This window comes from Streptopelia decaocto, assembly GCF_964273445.1.
Source record: "Streptopelia decaocto genome assembly, chromosome: 3".
In the NCBI taxonomy this organism is placed as follows: Eukaryota; Metazoa; Chordata; class Aves; order Columbiformes; family Columbidae; genus Streptopelia; species Streptopelia decaocto.
Genome location: NC_138656.1, coordinates 41,811,150 through 41,833,376, shown reverse-complemented (window position 1 = coordinate 41,833,376; position 22,227 = coordinate 41,811,150). Strand labels below are relative to the sequence as shown.

General features: G+C 38.9%; 1 protein-coding gene across 2 annotated transcripts in view; it reads left to right on the top strand.

The window, feature by feature from the left end:
* MTR (5-methyltetrahydrofolate-homocysteine methyltransferase) overlaps positions 1-22,227 on the top strand; it is a 50,628-nt gene that overhangs the window by 10,178 nt on the left and 18,223 nt on the right. For both annotated transcript variants that reach the window (XM_082047631.1, XM_082047630.1), the window contains exons 5-21: positions 315-407; positions 508-614; positions 1,884-1,943; positions 3,625-3,719; positions 7,725-7,825; positions 8,172-8,233; positions 9,050-9,117; positions 9,911-9,987; positions 11,360-11,472; positions 12,873-13,013; positions 13,678-13,863; positions 14,449-14,628; positions 15,604-15,720; positions 15,824-15,964; positions 19,161-19,250; positions 19,893-20,045; positions 20,671-20,778. In XM_082047631.1, the coding sequence (XP_081903757.1) occupies positions 315-407; positions 508-614; positions 1,884-1,943; positions 3,625-3,719; positions 7,725-7,825; positions 8,172-8,233; positions 9,050-9,117; positions 9,911-9,987; positions 11,360-11,472; positions 12,873-13,013; positions 13,678-13,863; positions 14,449-14,628; positions 15,604-15,720; positions 15,824-15,964; positions 19,161-19,250; positions 19,893-20,045; positions 20,671-20,778 (1,892 nt within the window). The remainder of the gene's footprint in view (positions 1-314; positions 408-507; positions 615-1,883; positions 1,944-3,624; positions 3,720-7,724; positions 7,826-8,171; positions 8,234-9,049; positions 9,118-9,910; positions 9,988-11,359; positions 11,473-12,872; positions 13,014-13,677; positions 13,864-14,448; positions 14,629-15,603; positions 15,721-15,823; positions 15,965-19,160; positions 19,251-19,892; positions 20,046-20,670; positions 20,779-22,227) is intronic.

Genomic DNA, 22,227 nt, shown 5'->3' with positions numbered 1-22,227 from the left:
AATGAAGCTTCCTGTGTCAGAGGCAAATGATACTTAGGAGAAAAATTAATTGAGCCAATTACTTTTTTCATAGGTGTTCTTCTGTATTGTGTGTATACTCTGAACATCATCTTGGATAGTATTAAAACAAGTCAGCTGTGTGGGTAATCTTATGCTGATCAAACTCTTCATTTCAGACAGGAGTTTCCTGTTTTATGGTTCTTCATCCTGGAATGATATGTGTGTATGTCCTTGGAGTTTCTTACATTGACATGACTGTCATTGTAAAAGCAGTAGTAAATTTTTTTTTTTTCCTCTTCTGTGTCTTGGTTTAGGAATTAGGAGGTATGTTGCTGGAGCCATGGGTCCAACAAACAGGACATTGTCTGTGTCACCATCTGTGGAGAGACCAGATTACAGGAATATAAGTAAGTTTTTATAACCCTCAAGTTATTTAACTTAGGAACTTAGGTGATGGCTTTCAAAGAGATACCTCCAGATAAAATTAACATCATTCCTGTTTTACAGCTTTTGATGAACTAGTTGAAGCCTATAAGGAACAAGCCAAAGGACTTTTGGATGGAGGAGTTGATATCTTGTTAGTGGAAACCATATTTGATACAGCCAATGCCAAGGTGAGACTCCTGGAAAAAAACACTTGGTAATATAAGTTTTTGGTGTACTACCTAAGGAAGTTCAACACAGTACTTTTAAGAGCTATCAGCTACTGTTTACTAAATACATGATAGCAAACAGCTAGAATGTAAGATGAGTTTTAATGATAAAACAGCCTTTTCCAGAGTTTTTCCTTTGCTTTTTAGTATGTGCTGTTAGTATCTTTCTGGCTGTCTGTGCCAGCTGACCTTTTATTCCCAGAAACTCTGCTGTATTGCAGAACATCTCTACATACATCTGATGTTTGTATATTTCAGCATAAGCATGTCTGTCTGAAGTATGCTTGTGATACACACTGAAGAGGGAATGTCCAGTGTGTCTGTTTGCAGGCATGGAAAGCTTGTGAGACAGTCCTGTTAAAATCTGGGTTTTATGGGAATTCTGGCACTCTGATCAGCTTTAAAAAAGAAAAATTGGGAGTTAGAGGATTAGAAGGGTAAAAATGGAGGAATGAAATGTTGAAATATGCCACAGTTCATGTGATTTTGACACCTCCTTCTTTATCTAATAATTGTTCAATGGAGGTGGTGGAGGTGTTAGGGCTATTAAAACTGTCTTGCAATTTAATGTGGAAAGGTCTGGCTGAATATGCACACAGCTTTAGGCTTTTGTAACAGTCTGGTTAACGTGTGCAGTGGCATAGCTTGTCCTTTGCAGATTTGACCAGTAATCATGGAGGTTTGGCTAAGAGCCTACAGGCTTAACATTGGGTCAAGCTCGTGTTCACATGCAACTTCCTTACCCTAAGGAGGCAGGAAATTTTCAGGACCTTCCAAGGGATCACTGCAGTCCTCACTGTTAAAATTTGTTGTGGTTAGAATCCTTTGGAAACTGCATTTCTAAACATATTCAAGAGCAGTAAATATGTGCTGAGAATGCTACATATAACCATGTTTGGAATGGGGCTTGTGCTGCATGTGTGAGGGAGAAAGTACCTGATGTGATGTGCATTTCAGAATAGTCTTGATCGTATTAGGTTACCTCATAGTCCTTCCTTTCTACTTGTTACCAAAATGTGTTTTGGAACCTGGAAGATGTTAGGGGTAGGGGTAAAACCTCTTGAATGTAGTAAGTTCTTGCAGGCAATATGAGGTAACAAGTTGCATAAACAGCCATAAAAGATTAATAAAAAAAAAAAAAAAAAAAAAAGATAAAGCAAACCCACACAAACAAAAAAAACCAAGCAAAGTGAAGAACTCTTGAATATTTTGCAACTTGTTCTCCTATAGGCAGCTATTTTTGCACTCCAGACGTTGTTTGAGGAAGAGTATGCTCCCCGGCCCATATTTGTAAGTATATATTATTTAATAGTTTACTTAAGCCTGATTTGTGAACTAACTGAGATGGCAGTTGATTAAAGCACTTTGAAGTGAAGGAAATAAGTATATTGGAAACGTGCATGACTTTGAAAGGAAAACTCTTATGCAAAGAGCTTTACAAAATCAGCCTTAGGTAACTGTGTCCAGCTTATCAACCTGAAGACTGAAGAATGACCTCATTCCAGTGCGTATTCATTCTGTGTCTTTCCACAGGAAAAGGTTTAATCATGATATTTTTTCAGGCTTGCTGTCTTAAGGGTAATGAGAACCACTGCTTCAAGGATGAGATTAACAAATTCTGCCATATTTTCAAGTAGCAAATGAGTGACCCTTTTGAGTCAGAAAAGACCTGTTCCTATATTCTTTCTCTAACATTTCTGTTTCTTACAGCAGGCAGTTATGAGGGCATAGGAATGAATATAGAAAAAGAATAAGCTTGTTTTGAAAGTTCTGATTTATTCTTCCATTTTTCTGCAGTTTGCAGCGCAGGCTTTCTGTTCTGCAGTTTCTATCTGTTTGTACCCTTTTGTTGAATGTGTTTACTTCTTTCTTGAACCCATGTTCAAATCTGTGTGGGACTCAGGCATCCACAAAACAATCTGTCAGTAGCTTTTGCAGCTTGCAAACGCACTGGTTCGAAAGTTTGTGTGATTTTGGACATTCTACCTGATAACTTCTTTTGTGTCTTGCCATTTGTCTCTTCAAAGTGATGGTGAGCAGCTGTTCCACATTCCCTTTGCTGTGTAGTCATGGTGTTTATAGCTCTCTGTCAGAGGCTCCTTTAGTCATCTCTTTTTTTTCGTCCTGAAGAGTCCTTGTCTGTTTAGCTGCTCCATACTGTTCATTTGTTATTCTTTTCACCTTTTTGTTTTCCACTTCCTCAAGTCAGAGGGGAATTAGAATACCTACAGCAAAGTGCAGACATCAGGTATTTGTATGACAGACAGCCTAGTGATATTCTCTGCCTTGTCCATTTCTTCCTTTGTAGTTTTTGATGTTTTACTTTACTGCTAGTGATCTTTGAAATTGCATTCATAAAACTTTCTTCTGTTACTCAGATTAATTTCTCAAGCAGTAAAGACTAATTTGGAGGTGTCATTATGTAAAATTTTTGCCGTGTTCATGACTTTGTACTGTATCATTAATGAGTTTCCACTTTTGTTATTATTCAAGTCGGTTAGTGCTGAGAATTGTCTGATTACGTGGTCAGCTAGCTTGGTTGCCTCATTTTTCCTCCCTTTTTAGTTCAGTTATGTTGAGAAGTGCAGCCCTTAGCACTGCTCTCTCTAGGATTCCACTGGTCACCTCCCTTGACTGAGTAATTTGAAGGAAAATAGCATCAATATTAAAGCACGTTTTGGTCTAAATAACGAATTTACCTTTTCATGGAGTCTTCTAAATTCATTCCATCTTCTGGAGGTGGAGAGAGAGAGAGAAAGAAGACTGGTCAAAGGTTTGCCTTTCCATTAGTTAAAATATTTAAACCTTTATAGGGAAGAAAGGGTTTAATTTTTCTGTTTGGGTTGTGCTGTATCACTTTGAGTGGAGCACAGGTCCCTCTGTTTTGACTTTTTGCAGTTCAGCCATTTAAATTATTGTATTTATTGTTAATTTAATTATTATTCTTTCTCTGTGTTCAATTGATATTTAGGTTTCTGGAACCATTGTGGATAAGAGTGGACGTACCCTCTCAGGCCAGACAGGAGAGGCATTTGTTATTAGTGTTTCCCACAGTAAGGCACTTTGGTAAGGAAAGGTATCTTTCTTTTAGTAAGTTGTCTGTAGATTGTGATTTTTTTATATTTTAACCCCTTGCTTGCAGCTAAATGGAAGCTATACTAACTGTGGTCATATTTAATCACATATATTGCTAATGTGTTCTGCTGTCGTTCCCTCAGCGGAACTTATGTTTCCAAAGAATGCTGAATTTTTAAAACATTGCTCTAAATAATCTGGCGGTTTGTGTTGGCAACAGCTGCTGAAATTGCAATTAGGTCAAAGCATTAAAAAAAATTCTGAAACTGTAGTTTGCCATTTCTTGCTCTCAGATTGTGCAAGGAACTAATTCCTGGTATGGGCAAAGCTTATATCTCTTGCTTAGAGGGAAGCAGTGCCAACTCAGAATGTTTCAGGCTGGCTCGAAAGAGCAAATAATAAGATTTCATTCCAGTATTCTTTTTACTGAACTTTTACAAAAATGTATCTATGATATTCCCCGAGTGTTTTTCTCAAGGATGTGCTCTGTTGTTTTGAGAGCTCCTGATGCCTCCATTTACTTGCATTTTTTGAGTTCAGGCAGAAGAGTTGAAATAAGTATGAGATTAAGATCTGTGAAAATGAATTATAGAATCATAGAATCATTTGGGTGGTCATTGTGCAAGGTTTTGTATGTTGATTTGAATACTGTTCCCTGCTTCTCTGTTCTTCTGTTTTTTCTATGACCCATTCTACCTCTTTCTTGCCTCTTCTTCCCTCTTTACTGGTTCTTCACACAAAAACTTACACTGAAAATAGGTGGTTTTTTCCTAGAATATTCTAACTTAAAATATTTAATTCACTGTTAGCAGTGCATGCCATGCACATTGTGATGAGCCATTGTTTGTTTTTACGACAAAATTACAGCTAAAACGCGCAGTCTGTCATCTCAGTGATACAAAAGCAGAAGACTGAATTCACAGCTTTCTTGACTGCCCTTGAGGCTCTGGTTTCCCTGACCAGATGGTGCTCCAGAAGTAACATATGGAGCCTCTTGGAACAGGGTGGCAGTTGACTCCTTGTCTCAGCGTCACAGCCTAGTGATCCATATTTGGCATGAGTCTGTCTCAGATAATCGTGCTCATAACTCTTGTGCCTCTGAAGAGGAGAGAAGGGCACTGAAACAGAAATCAAGAATTTATGAAACCATGTTTCATAAAAGCTGTCTTACGGGTCTGAATGTTTAGGGTCTGTTTCCTATTCATGCAAAGGCGACTATACAGCACTGTGGCAGAAGGGTTTTATTTGCAGGAGCAGATTGCATTTAACATTGTTCCTGTTGCCAGGTTGGTAGAGAGTGGCTTTAGGGTTGTGAAAAAGCTGATTAGTAGCGGCATCCTATGGATCATCTAATATATATTCATGTGTTTCTAATTGGGTTTTGTATGTCCTGTCTAGGCTGATGTGCTATCCTTAAGTCAGTTTGGTTTGGAGCCCCCTAAAAAGTGTGCGCTTTGTGTCTGGTTGATATAGATGGTAGCTGAGAAACGCGTGAACTGTGCTTTGTAAGTGCTGAAAAGTATGGCAAGCTGGTTGCCATGAAAGGTGCTCATACGTGGCATGGGTTCCCTTCATGTTATCTCAGCTCCTGTGATTGTTTCTGCTGTGGTAGTGTTAAGAAGATGTGCGCTGAGTTTAGGGCCCTCATGTGGTGTTTGTTCTGGTCCCAAGGGCACTCTGCAGCCTCAGCTTTCACAAGAGCTGATGCGTGACTGCTGTGAAGAAATGAGTGAGGGAGGTGATGTTTAAGATGAGAGTGTGATGGTTATGACACTAGGGTAGCAGTGATAGCATACCAGCAGTCTGGTTCAAGGCTGCTGGCTTTTAAGACATGGTTAATAGTTTGCTTTTCTTGCATTTTTTCTTTCGTGATTCTGTTGAGTGCCATGAGGACATGATACTGGCCACAGAAGGTATTTTTTGTTTCTGAATGAATATGCATGTCTCTGCTTAGTTTGACTTGGCAGTATTGCAAAAGGTAGCGCCTGGATGGTGTCATGCTTGTAGATATATTTGTCAGCAGCCCCTGTAGTGGGTAATCATTCAGGCAGTCTGGAGGGCCAGTACCCAGTAAGTCATGTGAGAACACCAAGAAGTGCTTGTTTGGTGAGCTTGCTGGCTGCTTTTGCACTATCTCTCTGGTAAGGTGAGGCAAAGAGAATGACAGGTGAGTTTGTACTCAGAACCAGAGACAGATGGATATTAAATGTGGAAGGGCAAGGTGAAGCTGCCTAATACAGGAGAGAGCTTAAAAAGAGTGGGTGGTGAGTGTGTGCTGGAAGCTTGTAAATTAAATGACTCAACGGTAGTAAATGTATTCATCTGCATTTGACAAGGACAGATTTGTTAACTGCTCTTACCCCGTTTTGCTTCAAAATTCCTGAGGGGTAAGGCCCCACTTTGAAATAATTTCCCGAACCTCATTGCTATAACTGTGCATTTGTATCCAGGGGATCTGTGTGAAGGATTTAAATGTGTGTAAACACTGAATAGGGAAATGAGAATAAAAGGGTTCTTTTAAAGTTTTCCTGTTTAAATAGAATACCCCATATAATATTTATTAGAAAAAGCAATTCGAAGGTAGAGCTGGCTGTTTTTAAAAATCAGAAATATATGCCCCCCTGCGAAAAAGAAAAAAACCAAACAAAACCCAACAAACACACACCCCCCAACAAAGCAAAATCAACAATAACAACCAAAACAAACAAAAAAATTAGAAAACCAAGAACAAACAAACCTAAGCTATTGGAAGAAGGAGTCTGTGTATTGTTTGGTCTGGGTATGTGACTGCATGATCCTGGTTTTGGATATTGCTGTGAACCCCTTGGATGTCAAGGATTTGTGATTCTGTCCTACAAGTGAATTAGGCTGTAAGCATTTACTGCTGGTACCTGTGCAGTTACCAAGCCTCTGCCCACTCCTTGAAAACAGGAAAAAAGTCAAAAACCATTTTGTGTTCCCAATCCTGTGCAGGGCTTTATTGCTTTTCACGTCTGGGAAACTAAATGGGCATATGTGCACTTGATTAACTTAGCTGTCCCTGAGGCAGCCTCTGTGGCTCAGTTTGTTGGGAGATGTGGCTGCTACCCATTCCTGTTTCAGTGGGTTAGCCTGCATCCTCTCTGATACCATTATTCCTGGAAAGGAGAAAGCTTTTTTTTACATCTTCATCTTGAAGCAGCACTGTGAGCACCTTTCAAGTTTTGCAGTGCTCATAAGTGGGTTCTAGAATGGTGCAGAGAGATCAGGAAACATATGTAAAAGATCTCTGTTACACTTTCCAAAAGAGAAATTTCCATTTTTAATATCTGTGTAAACATTTTGAGTGCAAGTCACATTTATGTATCTGTCACTGAACGAAAGAAAACATGATTTTTCTTTCTATAATGGTAAAATTGTCCTATAAGCTTATTCATGCAAAAATTCTTCTGCTGTAGTGCCATCTAGGTTACTAAGATACAGCAGATTCCGTTGCCTGAGCTTAGTTATGACATGAGGCATCTTTGGGGAGGTACTAGTTTTTTTTCCAAGTTGGACATAGTTTATGTATAATTTTTAAAGAAAATGATGAGTTAGTGGCTTGAAGCAAGTCTTATCTTTCAGCCTTTTTCATACTTACTTCTGTAGCACATCTCCTTTCCAGTCTGTCATTTTCATTCCACTTGTTCTCTCTCTCACCTAGACAATACAGAGCTGTTGTGTTGCTGCAGTTGCTGTCAAAATGCTGCCAGTTTCCTCCTGGATTTTGAAATGAAATCTTGATTTACTGTTCACAGTTCAGTTCAGTCCAGTCCCGCCCCTCCTTGCACTTTTCTTCCTCCGGCGGGTTCTCCTTTTGCCCAGTCTTGATGTATTGATGATGGTGATGATTAAAGAAATCGAAGATGGGGTTGGCCTTGTTGTGGATGATTGTGGGAGTTAGCACTAACATTCATCTGTTTTGTGTGTAAAAAGTGATTTTTACCTCAAAATAATTATTGAAAATTTATTTTCCAGTATCGGCTTAAATTGTGCTTTAGGGGCAGCTGAAATGCGACCATTCATTGAAACAGTTGGAAAATGTACAACAGCCTACATCATCTGTTACCCCAACGCAGGTGTGTTGGTGCATGTTCCTGTGTGTACAGGCAGACAAAGTGTAACGATACTGTTCCACCTCATTAGCAAGAATAGAGTTGAATTAGCTTGAAAAGGTGATTTTTACTATTAAAAAGAGATTAAGAAGATTTTAAGTTGCTCAAAGTAACTGTTGTTAGTTCTGTAACAGTGAACCCAGAATGCTCTCTTGCATGATTAATAATCTATTAAGTAATGGTTGCAAGGGTGATGAGGCATTTCAGTCTGCATGCAAGTGTAGCTACTTTAAATGTGTCTTTTATGGAATTTAATTCTGTTCTTGTGGGCTCCAAACAAATTGTAATACTAGAAAAATTGCATTTCAAGGTCTTCCCAATACTTTTGGTGGTTATGATGAAACTCCAGAGGTGACTGCCAAGCATATAAAGGTATGAAATATTTCTTGTGAATGTGTCATATCTGACATACTAGTAGACAAGAATCCTTTGCTTCTATTTTACGTGTATATGTTATAGTATTGTGGTGTGTATTTTTTTCCTCAGATGGTTCTGTATATCACTTGAATAGTTTATATACAATTTGCCGAATGATAGTGCTTCTGAGATACAAGGTTAGGAAAAACTACTTACGAAACTCTGAAAACCTTAATTACTTTTGTGTCCTATACTAAATAGTTTTCTTGCAGCTTGATCTATGGATGTTACTCATTTGCACTCCCGTGTTCTTACTTTTACATTTGGGAACTGTTGAAAAAGCTGAGTGATTTTTACAAATTGGCAGAATTTTACTGAGTTATGTGTATAGAAACTACTAATGGTGTTGGTGTAGCAGTGCAGGTTGTCCTTCCACATGCCGCTTGATCTGTGCAAGACAAAACTGTTTGGCTGGAGCTGCTGTGTGTCAGCGAGAACACAGTATCTGCTGCACCTTAATTCCTTTCTTTAATACAGTATGACTAATCTTTGATACTCATCCAAGTTTTCCTCTGGGGCTTCAGTAAAAAATAGGCCAGTTTCAAACGTAGTTTCCTAAAATTAAGTGTTGAAATTGCTGGTTAGCCTCGGGAATCTACATCTCAAAACAAATCCTAAAGAGAAAAAAATAGTACTGATGTTTTTACTTTATTTTCTTGTGATCCCCATGAATTGCTTAATATATGGAGAGAAAAAAATTTATATATATATATAAGATATATATAAGATGCCTTTAATGTGAAACAAAATCTCTTTCCCTTCCTTCTACAGAATTTTGCTTTGGATGGCTTGGTTAACATAGTTGGAGGTTGCTGTGGTACTACACCAGCACATATCAGGTACCTCATGAGCTACAACTTTAGGTGCACTGGGGATAAATTAAGTGCTGTTTCTGTGGAGCAATATTCCATGGCTTGTTTTAGAATTTCCTGAAAAGATGGATCACTTGAGTGCCAATAGCAGCAATATATGGAGTAGAAATAACCCAGCTTTCATAGCCATGTGTATTGTTGCAGAATGAGTAGAGGCATGGTTCAAAGAAGGATTATATCTCTGCTATTTTGTCATCTTAATTTGTTTCGGAATTACTCTTCCCTCTTTACCCTCAGATAGAACAGACTTCCTGTCTCTGCTCCTGTACACTGTGCATTATTTATTTTCTGGCCCTCTTAGCCACAGGTGAAACTTAATGTTTCCTTTGATGGTAGAAGGAACATGAACACCATGAGTCGTTCTGGCATCTGAGGAACACGTTTCAGCACAGAACAATGTTTGTCCCTTTTTCTTTTTTTTTTTTTTTCCCCTGCAGTCAGCAACTGCTCGTGAATAGAGTTAGTGTGGTTGAGGACTGGTTCTCATATTCATCAAGTATCCCATTGACATAGTATCTCACAATCTGTATTTGGTAAATCTTCAGCTTTGTACATTCCCTGCAAGTACTTATGATAGGATCTTCTGGAAGTATGTTTTTGCCTTTGGCCATACAAGGTGAAACAAGCTAATAAGTCATGTCTACTACAGGGCTAAATTGGGTGTAGGCATATATCTGGTATGTTCTGCTTGAGTGTTGTCTGGAGTGGTTTAATTTTAATCAAAAGCTTTACTCTTCACTTTCCTCTTTCTGTAACACAGGGAAATTGCTGAAGCAGTGAAATTCTGTAAGCCTCGCATTCCACCTGCTCTCTCTCAAGGATACATGCTGCTGTCAGGTAAAACGGAGTGTAACAGTTTGAACTTTATAACTCATGCGACCTTCCTTTACAATTTATTTGTCGTTTTCTGCTGATCAGAATGGCAATATGAGTTTCTGGTGCTACCTGAATCCATCTAAATCTTTCTGCTTGGGCCAAAAGATGAATGAAACATTTTATTACGATCTTCTTTAATGTAACCAAGCCAGCACGTTTTACTCTGCAAGTCTCAGGCACTTTGTAATGGTATCTTTATCCTCACTTTGCAACAGAGAGTTCAGGTAATCTGACTGCACCTGAAGGCAGAGCTGGGGCAAGATGTTGCCCTGTGTTGCCTCAGCTGTTGATCCAGTTGTACTGTCACAGTTTTTCAGCAATACATCCAGATCTAGAGTGTCTTTTGTTTTAGCAAAGTCTATGCCTCAGCCAGGCCTTCTTGTAAGTCTTCTGGACATGTATCCAAGTAAAACCTTCTTTTTGGGCTGTTATTTTAGTCTCTAAGTCAATTCAGCTTACCATAAATTAAATAAATCATGGTTGCTCTGTGGTTTCATGCATTAGCTTATTCTGTTCTGCTGTAAGGTTTGTTTTCCTCCAAGTTTTCTGCTACCCAGGGGTCCCAGTTGGCTTGTTTCTCTGAATTTTGGTACATGGTTAAGAGCTGATCTCGTTTGTCAGTCAATTCAGTTGGCTGCTTCTTAGGTGGTGGTAGAGTCATGAGATAATATAGCCAGGTGGGGATTGGTCTCTTCTCCCAGGCAGTTAGCAAAAGGACAAGGGGGGCATGGGCTTAAACTCTGCTAGGGGAAATCTAGGCTGGATATTAGAAAGAAATTCTTTACAGAGAGAGTGGTCAGGCATTGGAGTGGCCTGCCCAGGGAGGTGGTGGACTCACTGTCCCTGGAGGTTTTTAAACTGAGATTGGACATGGCACTTAGTGCCATGATTTAGTAAATGGACTGAAGTTGGACCAAGGGTTGGACTTGATGATCTCTGAGGTCTTTTCCAACCCAGTCGATTCTGTGATAAGGTAGTTGTAAGTTGAAGTACGTGTTTATGTGCATACCGATAGATGCCCCAACAATTGTAGCTACATGCCATTTTATATTGATCAAATTGACTGTTATTTTTTATGGGTCAGGTAAATTATTGACTGTAATTGATGAAGGATAGAAACCTTTGGCATATGTGTTGGAAGTTGTTTCATTGCATTTCTTTGCTAGTTACTCATTAGCTTTGTGCATACCCTGATGTGCTGAGGAATCACTATTCTTAAAGAGAGAGACACCTCTATTTCCCAGCTTAGAAAAGGGCTTTTGTCAATTTTAAACATTTTTTTTCTTTTCTGTTTTTACAAATATGTTTAAAAATATCTTTTTTTTTTTTTAAGGTCTGGAGCCATTCAGGATTGGGCCATATACCAACTTTGTTAATATCGGTGAACGGTGCAATGTTGCAGGATCACGGAAGTTTGCTAAACTCATCATGGCAGGCAACTATGAAGTATACATTTTAATAATAATGTTTATAGCTGATGCTCTGATTTTTCATTGCTTCATTGGACTGTGTTATTAGTTGCTTGTTTTGCTGGCACAAAGCACTATTCTACACCAGTTATAAGAGTAGGAAAACAAGGAGAATTTACTTTCTCTCTGTCCTTTTTTTCTGTGCTTACCAGGTCCTAATAAATTTGTGAAAAGAGTTTTACAAGAGCTGCTTTTTTTTTTTTCCCCCCCCACAAGTGTTACAGTGTTACAGGAAACATGACTTTACATTTTTAATTAAGTTACAGAGATGATGATGGTTTAGCAAATGTCCTAGTCTGTGCTGTATCTAGGGGTGGATTTACAGAGGAAGGAAAGCGGGGGGTAATCCCTCCTTCCTACGTGTGGGGTACATTGGATTTGGGATAGATTGTGCCACTGTGCAGCCCTTCTTCCCTTCTCCAATCCTAGTCAGCATTATGGTTGCATCCGATCTTTATATATTATGCTTTGATCACTGGCTCCAGCATGCTATGTGAGACTTGCTATGGGAAAGTCTCTCAGAAGGTAATTGCCGCCTTGAAACAGTTGCAGGGCAGAAATGAAAAGGCTGGAGAGCTTGTTGAGTACTGCTATCAATTGTTACTGAAACATTCAAACAAATAGTAAGGTGATATTTCTTCAGAACTCAGGCTGTGCCCCGAAGTGTGCTCTGCTGTTGTAGTTGATGCAATCAAAATTAAAGGCTTAGTTTTTTTTTTAGGAAGGCTGACTCTTAAGTTCCTAGAAGTCATGAAACTTTAAACACAGCTTATTGGGGACTGAGCAACTGGAAACTTTTTTTTTTTTTCGTGTGTCCTCAGTCTGCAGAGTGACAAAAAAGAGAAAATAAACAGACGTGGGTGTTCAGATATTAATGTGGGCTAGACAGAAAACTTTTGTATTTCCTTCTCCTGGTGATTATTCTGCAGCTGGAAAAAAATGCCCAATGACCTTCAGAAATTAAGTACTCTGTTATAAAACAACAGAACTTGTGATGCAAGCCCTTTATTTCATACCATCAAAGAGACTGTTTTCCTGTGATCTTGTGCAGCTGGAAGTCCTTGTTACCTTGCAAATTTTAAATCATTCAATTAAGCATATGGCCAGTGGTCTAAAATCAATGGCACTACTGGCACATTAGGTCTCTTGAGTCATGTTTCTATGAACAAATTAGTTATCAGTTATGCTGTACTAACAACTTTAGTATGTTGTTGTACATCACAGATCATGGCCATTTCTTTTTTCTCTTATGGAATGTCTTAATAGATTTTTGAATTTTTGGCTGCATGCTCATTTTGGAGAAGTGAAATGTTATCCTGAGAATGACTAGGCTTTTTTCTACTGACTGTTGTTTTGTTTTTTGACTTTCTTCTTTAGGAAGCCCTGGGTATAGCCAAATTGCAAGTTGAGATGGGGGCCCAGGTACTTGACATCAATATGGATGATGGGATGCTGGATGGCCCTGCTGCAATGACCAGATTTTGTAACTTGATTTCTTCAGAACCTGATATTGCAAAGGTTGTAACTGAGCCACTCCAAAGCACAATAAAGAATGATTTATTGAGTTGGAGATTGCCATTCAGAAAATTTTGATATTGATTTATTTAGTAACCAGTTCAGGTGCTTAATAAGCAGACATAGTTGTTCCCCAAGAGGAAAAGGTACTGTTATAGAGCAGGCCTTTGGGTGAAGCAGAGGTTTTTAATATTCTGTATCTGATTTCAGCTAAATACATGGCAGTGCTTTTCATTGGTTAGAAAAGCTGAATGCAGGTTTCTTTTGCAGCAGTTATAAGCCATGATTTATATTTTGGCAGTGCACAACAGTATTGCTTTCCACAAAACCTAAAATTGCTTTGGATATGGGATGGTTTTAAAAGATACTTCTGTAATGTGCATTCTATAAATCTGAGTATCTAATTCAGAAACACAAGACAATACAGGGAGACGTAAAAGTCTCTATATGATATGTGATAGAGTTGCCATAGAAGCTCTTGAGTTAAATTTGCTCCGAGTTTTGCATTTATAGCAAAGTGAATCTACAAATACCATCTGGAAACTTTTTATTCATAAATGCTGATTATTGTTGTGTGCATTTTTATGTCCAAATGGGCAAGCAGCACGTGGAACTCTAATTCATAACTTGTATGTATTCCCCTGGCTTACTTCTCTGTTATTTGCAGGTGCCATTATGCATCGACTCCTCAAATTTTTCAGTGATCGAAGCAGGTTTGAAATGTTGCCAAGGGAAATGCATTGTAAACAGCATCAGTCTGAAGGAAGGTGAGGAAGACTTTTTGGAGAAAGCAAGGAAAATTAAGTTGTATGGATCAGCTGTGGTTGTCATGGCTTTTGATGAAATGGGGCAGGTGAGTGTTCCTTTAAAGGAGAGGTATTTTTCCTTCTGGAGTATGAGCATTTCTTACTCTTGTGCAAGACAAAGTTGTTTTGTTTCCTTGACAGAGGTGATTCAAAGAGGTCTGTATAGTCTAAGCAATAGCTTTGAGCCTGATATGTAACCCTTATGCTGCTCACATGGTTGAGGAACCCATGTACTCCTCTAAGTGTAGCTCTGCTAGCGCAGGGGCGTGTCTCTTGCTATTCAGTCATAATGAACTCTTCTTCATAGAAGTTTGTTTTTAGTTCAGAAACTGAGTTTTGAATGAGAGTGGAATCTTTGCGAATTAGTCTAGTTACATCAAAAACCACATACTAAACTTTGCATAGGATGATGAAACATTGGGGAACAAAATTGTTTTGAATGAGTTGAGTCAAAACTCCACATACAGGTGTGGTGATATTTTTAGTACAAAATTCTTATGTATAATCCTTTTCTACTATTTGTCATGTTCAAATTCTCAGTCTTAAGTAACTGGAACCATGAATGATTTCTCAGCAGGTTTATTTTTTATGTTGTCTGTAAACTTCATGTCAGAATTCTTTTTCTCTGCTAGGCCACAGAAACAGAAACCAAGATTGCAATCTGTTCCAGAGCTTATCACCTTCTTGTGGAAAAAGTGCACTTCAATCCAAATGATATAATATTTGACCCTAATATTTTGACCATAGGAACTGGAATGGAAGAACATAACCTGTATGCCATTAATTTTATCAATGCTACTAAAACCATAAAAGTAAGCTTGTTTTAACTTGAAGTGTGTTTCTGAGATTACTTGAAAACCCAAACCACTACAAAATAGAAAAACATTCCTCACCCCAAATAATAACAAAACACTGCTGCAAAATGATACGCATCTTAAATTAGCAAGGGGTGTGTTCCTCTGAAGTGTAGCGGTTCCACAATATTGCTGCATTTCCAGTGGAAGAACTCTATAAATACATTTCAATACATTATCTCTACTGTAAATACAGTATATTAATTAAATGAGGTAGCAATTGCATTCGTGTTCTAGCTAAAAGGACCTCTCTGAAGGCTGGTGAAAGCTGCCTTTTAAAATTAATGAAATTTCCATTACTGTGGAAGGGATTTGTTCAGTAACCTGACTTTTTATTTAGCCAAAATGTGCGTAAGGAAGTACTGCAGTGAAGAGCATCATCTGAATATGGCCAAGGCAGCTGCACTGTTGTGTTTCACGAGGCAGCCTGATTGGTCTGGAGGTGCTCTGTCAGTAGCATTCTGGGGCCTGAACATCTTGCAGGGCTTCTGGAAGGGAGGGTGCACCCTTGGCAGTAGCTGCTCAGCCACAGCCTGCTCCTGAGATATGCAACCAATCAGGCTGGCTGCTCCTTTTCCAGGAGAGTGGGGGATGGGAGAGCCCTAAGTAGGCATGCATGGGGAAAATCTGGAATGCGGCTGTGGGAAGACTGATACGTTTAGAAAAGCACCTATGACTATGGAAACCACAGTTGTTGCTTACACATAACAAGGCTGGATCCCTGCATCTTTTTACTTGTATCTTATTCTACAGAGATTTGCATTGCTTTTTATGAATTTGAGTAACTAGAAGGATCTGGAACAGGGAAGAGAGCAAAGGCATGTAGCCAATGCACTGCAGCTCAGGGGCCAACTGTTTTATAGACTGAATACTTTGCTTAGGTTTCCTTTTTGGGAAGCACTTTTCTAAAAACTCTATGTGCAATTCCTATAGGAAACACTGCCGGGAGCCAGGATAAGTGGAGGTCTGTCCAATCTGTCTTTCTCCTTTCGAGGGATGGATGCCATTCGAGAAGCAATGCATGGGGTGTTCCTTTACCACGCAATTAAGGTATGATGTGCTTTTTGCTTCCAGATGTTTGCAGTTGGCAGATGTGCAGTAAGTACTATGTCTGACATCCCTGGCTGGGGGATTCCGTATGTCTTTTTTTCAGTATGGCATGGACATGGGAATTGTGAATGCTGGGAATCTGCCAGTGTATGATGATATCCACAAGGAATTGCTACAGCTGTGTGAGAATCTAATCTGGAACAAAGACCCTGATGCGACAGAGAAACTTCTACGTTATGCTCAGGTGACTTCCAGTTTTAAGCTTTGAATAGCTTAGCACCTGGGCTTTAACACCTCCCTGTTGATGATAGGTAAAACAGCCTATAAACTGCACCTGTCAATCTAATTGTGGGTGTTAGAACTTGCTAGTGATATTACAAGTGGTTCAGTTACTAATAGATAATAAAATGTGAACTTTCTGATAGTTTGAGCCTCTCCAGTTTCATAGGTGCCTTGAAAGATCCTGCACCAGAGTTTTTCATATGCTTCTGGAGAGCAAGCTGTGTAGGCATTCTTTTGAAGAAAAACAAACCCAAAACCAATAAGCAAAAAATCCCAACCAGACTCCCTCCTAAACCAAAAAAACCCTCACAAACAAACAAACAAAACAACCAACCAAAAAAACCAGAAAAGGCCAATGCAAACCAAAGCAAATCTTGGTGCTGGAGCTTAACTGACAATTGCACTGTAGGAGACAAAGAGTAAACGTGTCTCTCTGGTAGTGATGTTTTGCTTACAGTATATGGAAAAGGTGAGATAGTTGCTTGCAGTTTCTGGCTGTGCAGTTCCTGGCTGCACCATAGGCTTCCAGTTCATGTAACTCATATCAGGAGTGAGGATCAGCCATTTAGTGGTTTTGAGATGTTGTAATGACTGTGGTGATTAAAGACAAAAGGTTACACACTTGGGGGTTTCCAGATTATCGGCCATGAGATGACTGGTGAAATCCTGTTCTGAACAGAACACAGCAAAAATCTCTCTGGGTTAGGTGGCTCTGAGATTTAAGTGCACAAAAAGTATGAGTGCTCCTGGAGGTATTCTTTTGGTGCACAGCTTCATTTGGTTTGTAGTTTGCCCTATGGAGGTGCATGCATTTTAGGAACAATGGCAACATGTTGAAAAACAGTATGGGAAGATTGTCCCTATCCCTTGTGCTTAGGCTATTTTACATGGTGCTTGTAGTGTGTAAGCAATTCACTTGGGTGTGATCTTGTCTGTGTAAACTGCGTTTTACCATTAGGGTATTCAGGGTTGCATAAAGAGGAAGGAAAAAAGAACAGGAATTAGAAAGGGATTGCCTAGGCAGTGTTTCTGCAGAAGGCAGAATGTCAATTTTAATGGAGCATGAAAACTAGAAATGGAAGTGGATGATGACTCCTTCTAGGTCTAGAAGTTTGGGAAGCCATGGTTGCAGTCTGTGCTCTTATTCATGGTGGTAGTTTTATTGTGGGAGTAAAACAGCTCCCAATTAAAAAAAAGAGGGACACTCTTGATTCAAAACTTTTTTAAAAGCTCTATTAAAATTTAACATAAAATACTACCACTCTCAGGTTTTCATTGGACGTAAGCATGCTGACTTGGGTTTCATCTTGGCTCTGAACGAATGTAAGAGTCCAACTAGGGAGTCACAAGCCAACAAGAAGGATTATTAGATAAGGTTTTGTCGATTGAGTCATATTTTAAAATACTTACTCAGACCGTCCTCTGATAGAGTGGAATTGAATGGCTCTAATTTCCTTTGTCTACAGGGTTTTTTTAAAAACACTAAAGTCTATTTATTAGTCAGTAAGTGCATATGTTCTTTTTATTTCAAATCACTGCAGTTTATTCTGCACAAAGAACATAGAATATGCAGTTGCATTTCAAGTATTGCACCTCTAATAGGCTGCCAGGGAAGTTTCCTCCTAGTTCCCTCAGGTAGTAGCAGTGTACCTTGCCAGTTCTTTGAATGCTCGACCTGTGGGGAAAAAAGAGGAACTTGATCCTTGCAGATTTAGGAGATCAGTCTTCATTGGAAGTTTGAGATTAAAAAAACCCCCACATTTTCTGTAAAGTTTGTAGCTGCAAACGTTCTCAAACTGAAACTTTGTCCCACTTACGGCAATGGGAGTTGTGCTTCTGAAGGCAGAGTTTTTCATCCTCATCATGCAGGGTACTCATCCTGTTTTTGAAGATCCATATGTAGTGTTTGCCACTGTGCTCCCTGCATGCCCATCCTACAACTTCATTGGTAATTTTTTTGGTTGGAATTGTTCCCTTGCTAAAGTGTCTAGCCAGAGGTTGAGGAGCACTTGGTACCTTTTCATTGAATCACAGAAGGGCTGAGGTGGGAGGGGACCTTTGGAGATCATCTAGTAGAACCCCCCTGCTCAGAGTAGGGTCAGCAAGAGCAGGTTGCTCAGGGACTTGTCCAGTTTTGTTTTATAATATAACTAAGGACAGAAACTCTACAACCTCTCTGGGCGACGTTTTCCTACTTCTTTCATTCCCTTTGTACAAACCAGACCTACGAGTGGAGTAAGGTTTGGCAACAAGAAGCTGTGAAATTAGCTAACATTCGCATAAATGTGAATGAAAACTTGTTTTGGTTTCTGTACTCATGAGTAAGTTCTTGTTTCCTTGTCTTTTCTCATGAATAGAGATCTTGTTTCCATGACTTTTCCCGTAGCTCTGTCTTTAAAAACTTGCTGATAAGCACTCAGAAGTATCAAAGGTTCCTAAGAACTGAAAGGTATTAGACTATGCGAGTCATTCCTTCCAAGGGAGGAAAAGAAATTACTTGGCTCAAGTACGGTGGTTGAAGCAGTGGATAGTGTGCTCTTCAGGAGCCTTCCTGGGGTGGGCGCTTACAAGCTTTCTTGCACTGTGTGAAGCCCTTTTGGCCTTTGCATAGCAAAGGGGAGTGTGAGTGTGAGGCAAAGAGAATACGCGAGGGTTTGGGATGGTCTATGTGCTTGAGAAACAGTAGTTCCGTAGGCTGCCTGGTTGAAAACATGTCTGTGATGTGGAATAATGTAACCTATTCCGTCAGAAACTGAATAAGTGCCAAATTAATTAGAATTTTAAAATTAAGTGTAGTGTGTGGGCCAGGAATCAATTTAAATTATGTTCCCAGAAGTAAACCCCTTAGGATTAGTCATTTCATCAATTTTAAGAGCATGAAAATTATTAAACTGCTCCCTGTATATTTTTTTTTTCTCCACTTTGTTTTGTTTATATCTTCACTGAGGCATATACTTTTTTTGATGTAGACCCCCCTAAGTGTCTGTAGTACATCACAAGTGTTTGCAGTATGATTTGCATGTATATAAAAAGCCTGTTAAATAACCTAAAATGCTGTTATGGGTCACTACTTGAAATTATCCTCACTTTTCTAAAAGTAAAGTTCATAGTTCTCCATTTTATGGTTGGAAGCTTCTATGGATATCTTTCCTTTTCAGAATCATGCCCAAGGAGGAAAAAAAGTTGTACAGACTGATGAGTGGCGGGAAAGCTCTGTGGAGGAAAGGCTGGAATATGCTCTCATAAAGGTGAGTCTGTGCAGAAAATTGTCCTGCCCATCAGGTCTCAGAGACATGATCTCAGCTCAGATTTTAAGGGACACCTTTAGCTTTAAAAAAATCTTCAACTGCCATTCTTTTGAAAGCTATTAATTAATAATAAATAATATATTTAAGGTATTTAATCAAGGTATTTAATTTTAATATCACAAAATTGGGGTGATTTGTCTTTGAACTTCACAAGTTGAAGGCTTTGACCATTATTATTTTATTCCATTAGTGTTGGTAGTAACATACTGCTTTTAATTTCTAAGGTATTGCTTCTACTTTCTGGGGTTTTTTTTGGGTCCTTTAACAGTACTGCATTGAGTGACACTTGTGCTGAGGAAGCAATCTTTGAATGTTGGATTTTCTTATGATAAACAAGAAAACGAAATAAACAAACCTGTTAGTACTGACTCTTGCTCTGAATACCCTTATATGCCCTAAGAACTGTAGTGTTTTGTTTCCTGAGAAAACCAGTTTTAAATACACATTTGAGGTATTCTTGAAGACTAGCAGTATCTAAACTATCTGTTTGCTTTCATTGTGATTTTTTTCTGGGGGTGGAAAGGCAACTAAATAAAAGCTTTATTTCTAGCAAGATAAAAGCTGCTCATTTTTTTTCCCCAGGGCATTGAGAAGTATGTCACTGCAGATACAGAAGAAGCAAGATTAAATCAGGAAAAATACCCTAGACCTCTAAATATAATTGAAGGGCCTTTGATGAATGGCATGAAAATTGTTGGTGATCTTTTTGGTGCTGGAAAGATGTTTCTGCCTCAGGTAATGAGAAGGCAATTTAATGTATTTTCCTAAGCAGCAGTCCTATTTTTTTCTTCACGTTGGAGTTTGGCTTTCCTTATGTTATTTTACATGTTTGTTTCCTTTCTTCTTGAGTGTTTTTGCTTTATTCGAAATGGAGTTTTAAGTCTGGGCCCATGAAAAGGAGTAAGAGAGAAAGAAAAGATCCAAATAAAAATGGCTGTGTTTAGCATCTTCCAAGTCCGGGCCTGTTTGTAGCTTCCAGTTCTGTTATGAGTGGTCCAAGAGGTTTCACCGTGGAAGCAAGTGTCATGTGTAGACCCCTAGTCCAGTAGGGCCAGCAGCCTGCTACCACAGAATGCTCTGCAAAGCTGGAATCTGGGTTTGCCAATGAAATTGTGTTTATTGTTTGAATGGGTATAGAAGAAAGCTATGAGAAATCTGAGGCTATGCCTATATGGCAGTCTCCTCCTCTGGAGACATTCAAAACCCACCTGGACACATTCCTGTGCAGTCTGCTCTGGGTGAACCTACTTTAGCAGGTGGGTTGGACTAGATGATCTTCAGAGGTCCCTTCCAAACACAGCCATTCTGTGGTTCTGTGATCTTTATTGTTTATATCCCCTGACTCTCTTTATCTGTGCAGGTGATAAAGTCTGCTCGAGTTATGAAGAAAGCAGTTGGCCACCTTATTCCCTTTATGGAAAAAGAAAGAGAGGAAAGGAGAGCTGAACAAGGCAGCACAGAGGAAGAGGCAAGACACAGTCCTTTGTCCTGTAACTCCTTCCTAGCATGCCATGACAAAAATGGAAATTATTTTTTGTTCCTGACATTTATTCAGCTTTCATGCTGGAGAGCTGATGTAGTCATATGGAAACTGACAATCTTGGCATAATTTGAAGTGGGTCTGAAATTCATAAAGTGCAGATTTTGTGGAACTCTGCTTAGTGGGTGCCTAAGGTGTTGTCACAAGTTTCTTGAAGGATGCCATAAGCCTTTGTAGGCTTTTTATACCAATGGTGCTTTTCTCTTGTATTTGCGTAGGTTTTTAATTCTAATGTTACTTATTTATGGTACTTCTAACTTTATGGCAAATTTTGCCATTTGTTTCTGCTACTTCTGCCCTCAGTGAACTGTGGACCTCCCTTTTGCATGTTCAAAGCCTGTTACCATGTTTCTCTGTATTCACCTCTTCCCTTCCCCCTAGCCCTGACTATTCTCTCAGCTAAACAAACTGAATTCTTCCATCTTTTTTCTTTATAGATCATGGCTTAAGAGCTCTTGTTATGATAAAATAGAATGCTCATTGCACTTGTAGATATGACCAAGTGGCAGGGGACAATTGCTTATCAAAACAGGATCTGAATATAATTGTCTTTTCAGATGCGTGGTTTACTACCATTTTCTAAAAACTACTTTTAATAAAGTATATAAAATATAAACAATTGAAAATATCCAGTGATTTTCAGATCTTTGTGGGCCTTTCATTCATAGCATTTCCTGTTTCACAGCCAACAGTTGGTGATGCCTGAGAATAGGTTTATCAACTACCTGTGCATATACTTGAAGTAATTTATTCCAAATTTGGTTAATGGAAGATGTGATTGGAGCATTAGAAAATGAAGATATGGAATGTCTGCTGTTTCTCCATACTGATACGAGATTCTGGTCGGTAGAAAAGAGAGTTCAGATGAATTGGACAAAATTCCTTTTAAAATACTCAGGTCTACATTTCCTGTTATATTTATAATGTGATAGGTGCTTATGGTTTTTGTTGTTAAATATTTTTCTTCCCTTATCTTTGTCTGACTATCAAATTTAGGTTTGATGTACATTTACTTTTCTTCAGTGCTGTGGAGCCTTACCTTGTCTTCAGGAATTCCAAGAGACAATAGCTGTTATCAGAATCTGGTATTTAACATGCGCATACACACACACACAAAAGCAGAATTTCTCTAACCTCTGGTATTTGTGTATTTCCTTCAGTTTCCCTTCTGTGGATTTTTGAATGGTTCCTAGTTCATCCCTTGAAATATTCTTACACTGTGTTTTACCATTTGGTTTGGAACTGTTGTGATAGTCCAGCATAAATGTAATGAATGCAGCAAATAATTTAGAAAGAAAAATGACCTGATAACCAAACCTGACTAATCTTAATGGAAGAAGGAGAATGCTGAGTCTCTTTTCCCATGCTTTTTCTGGA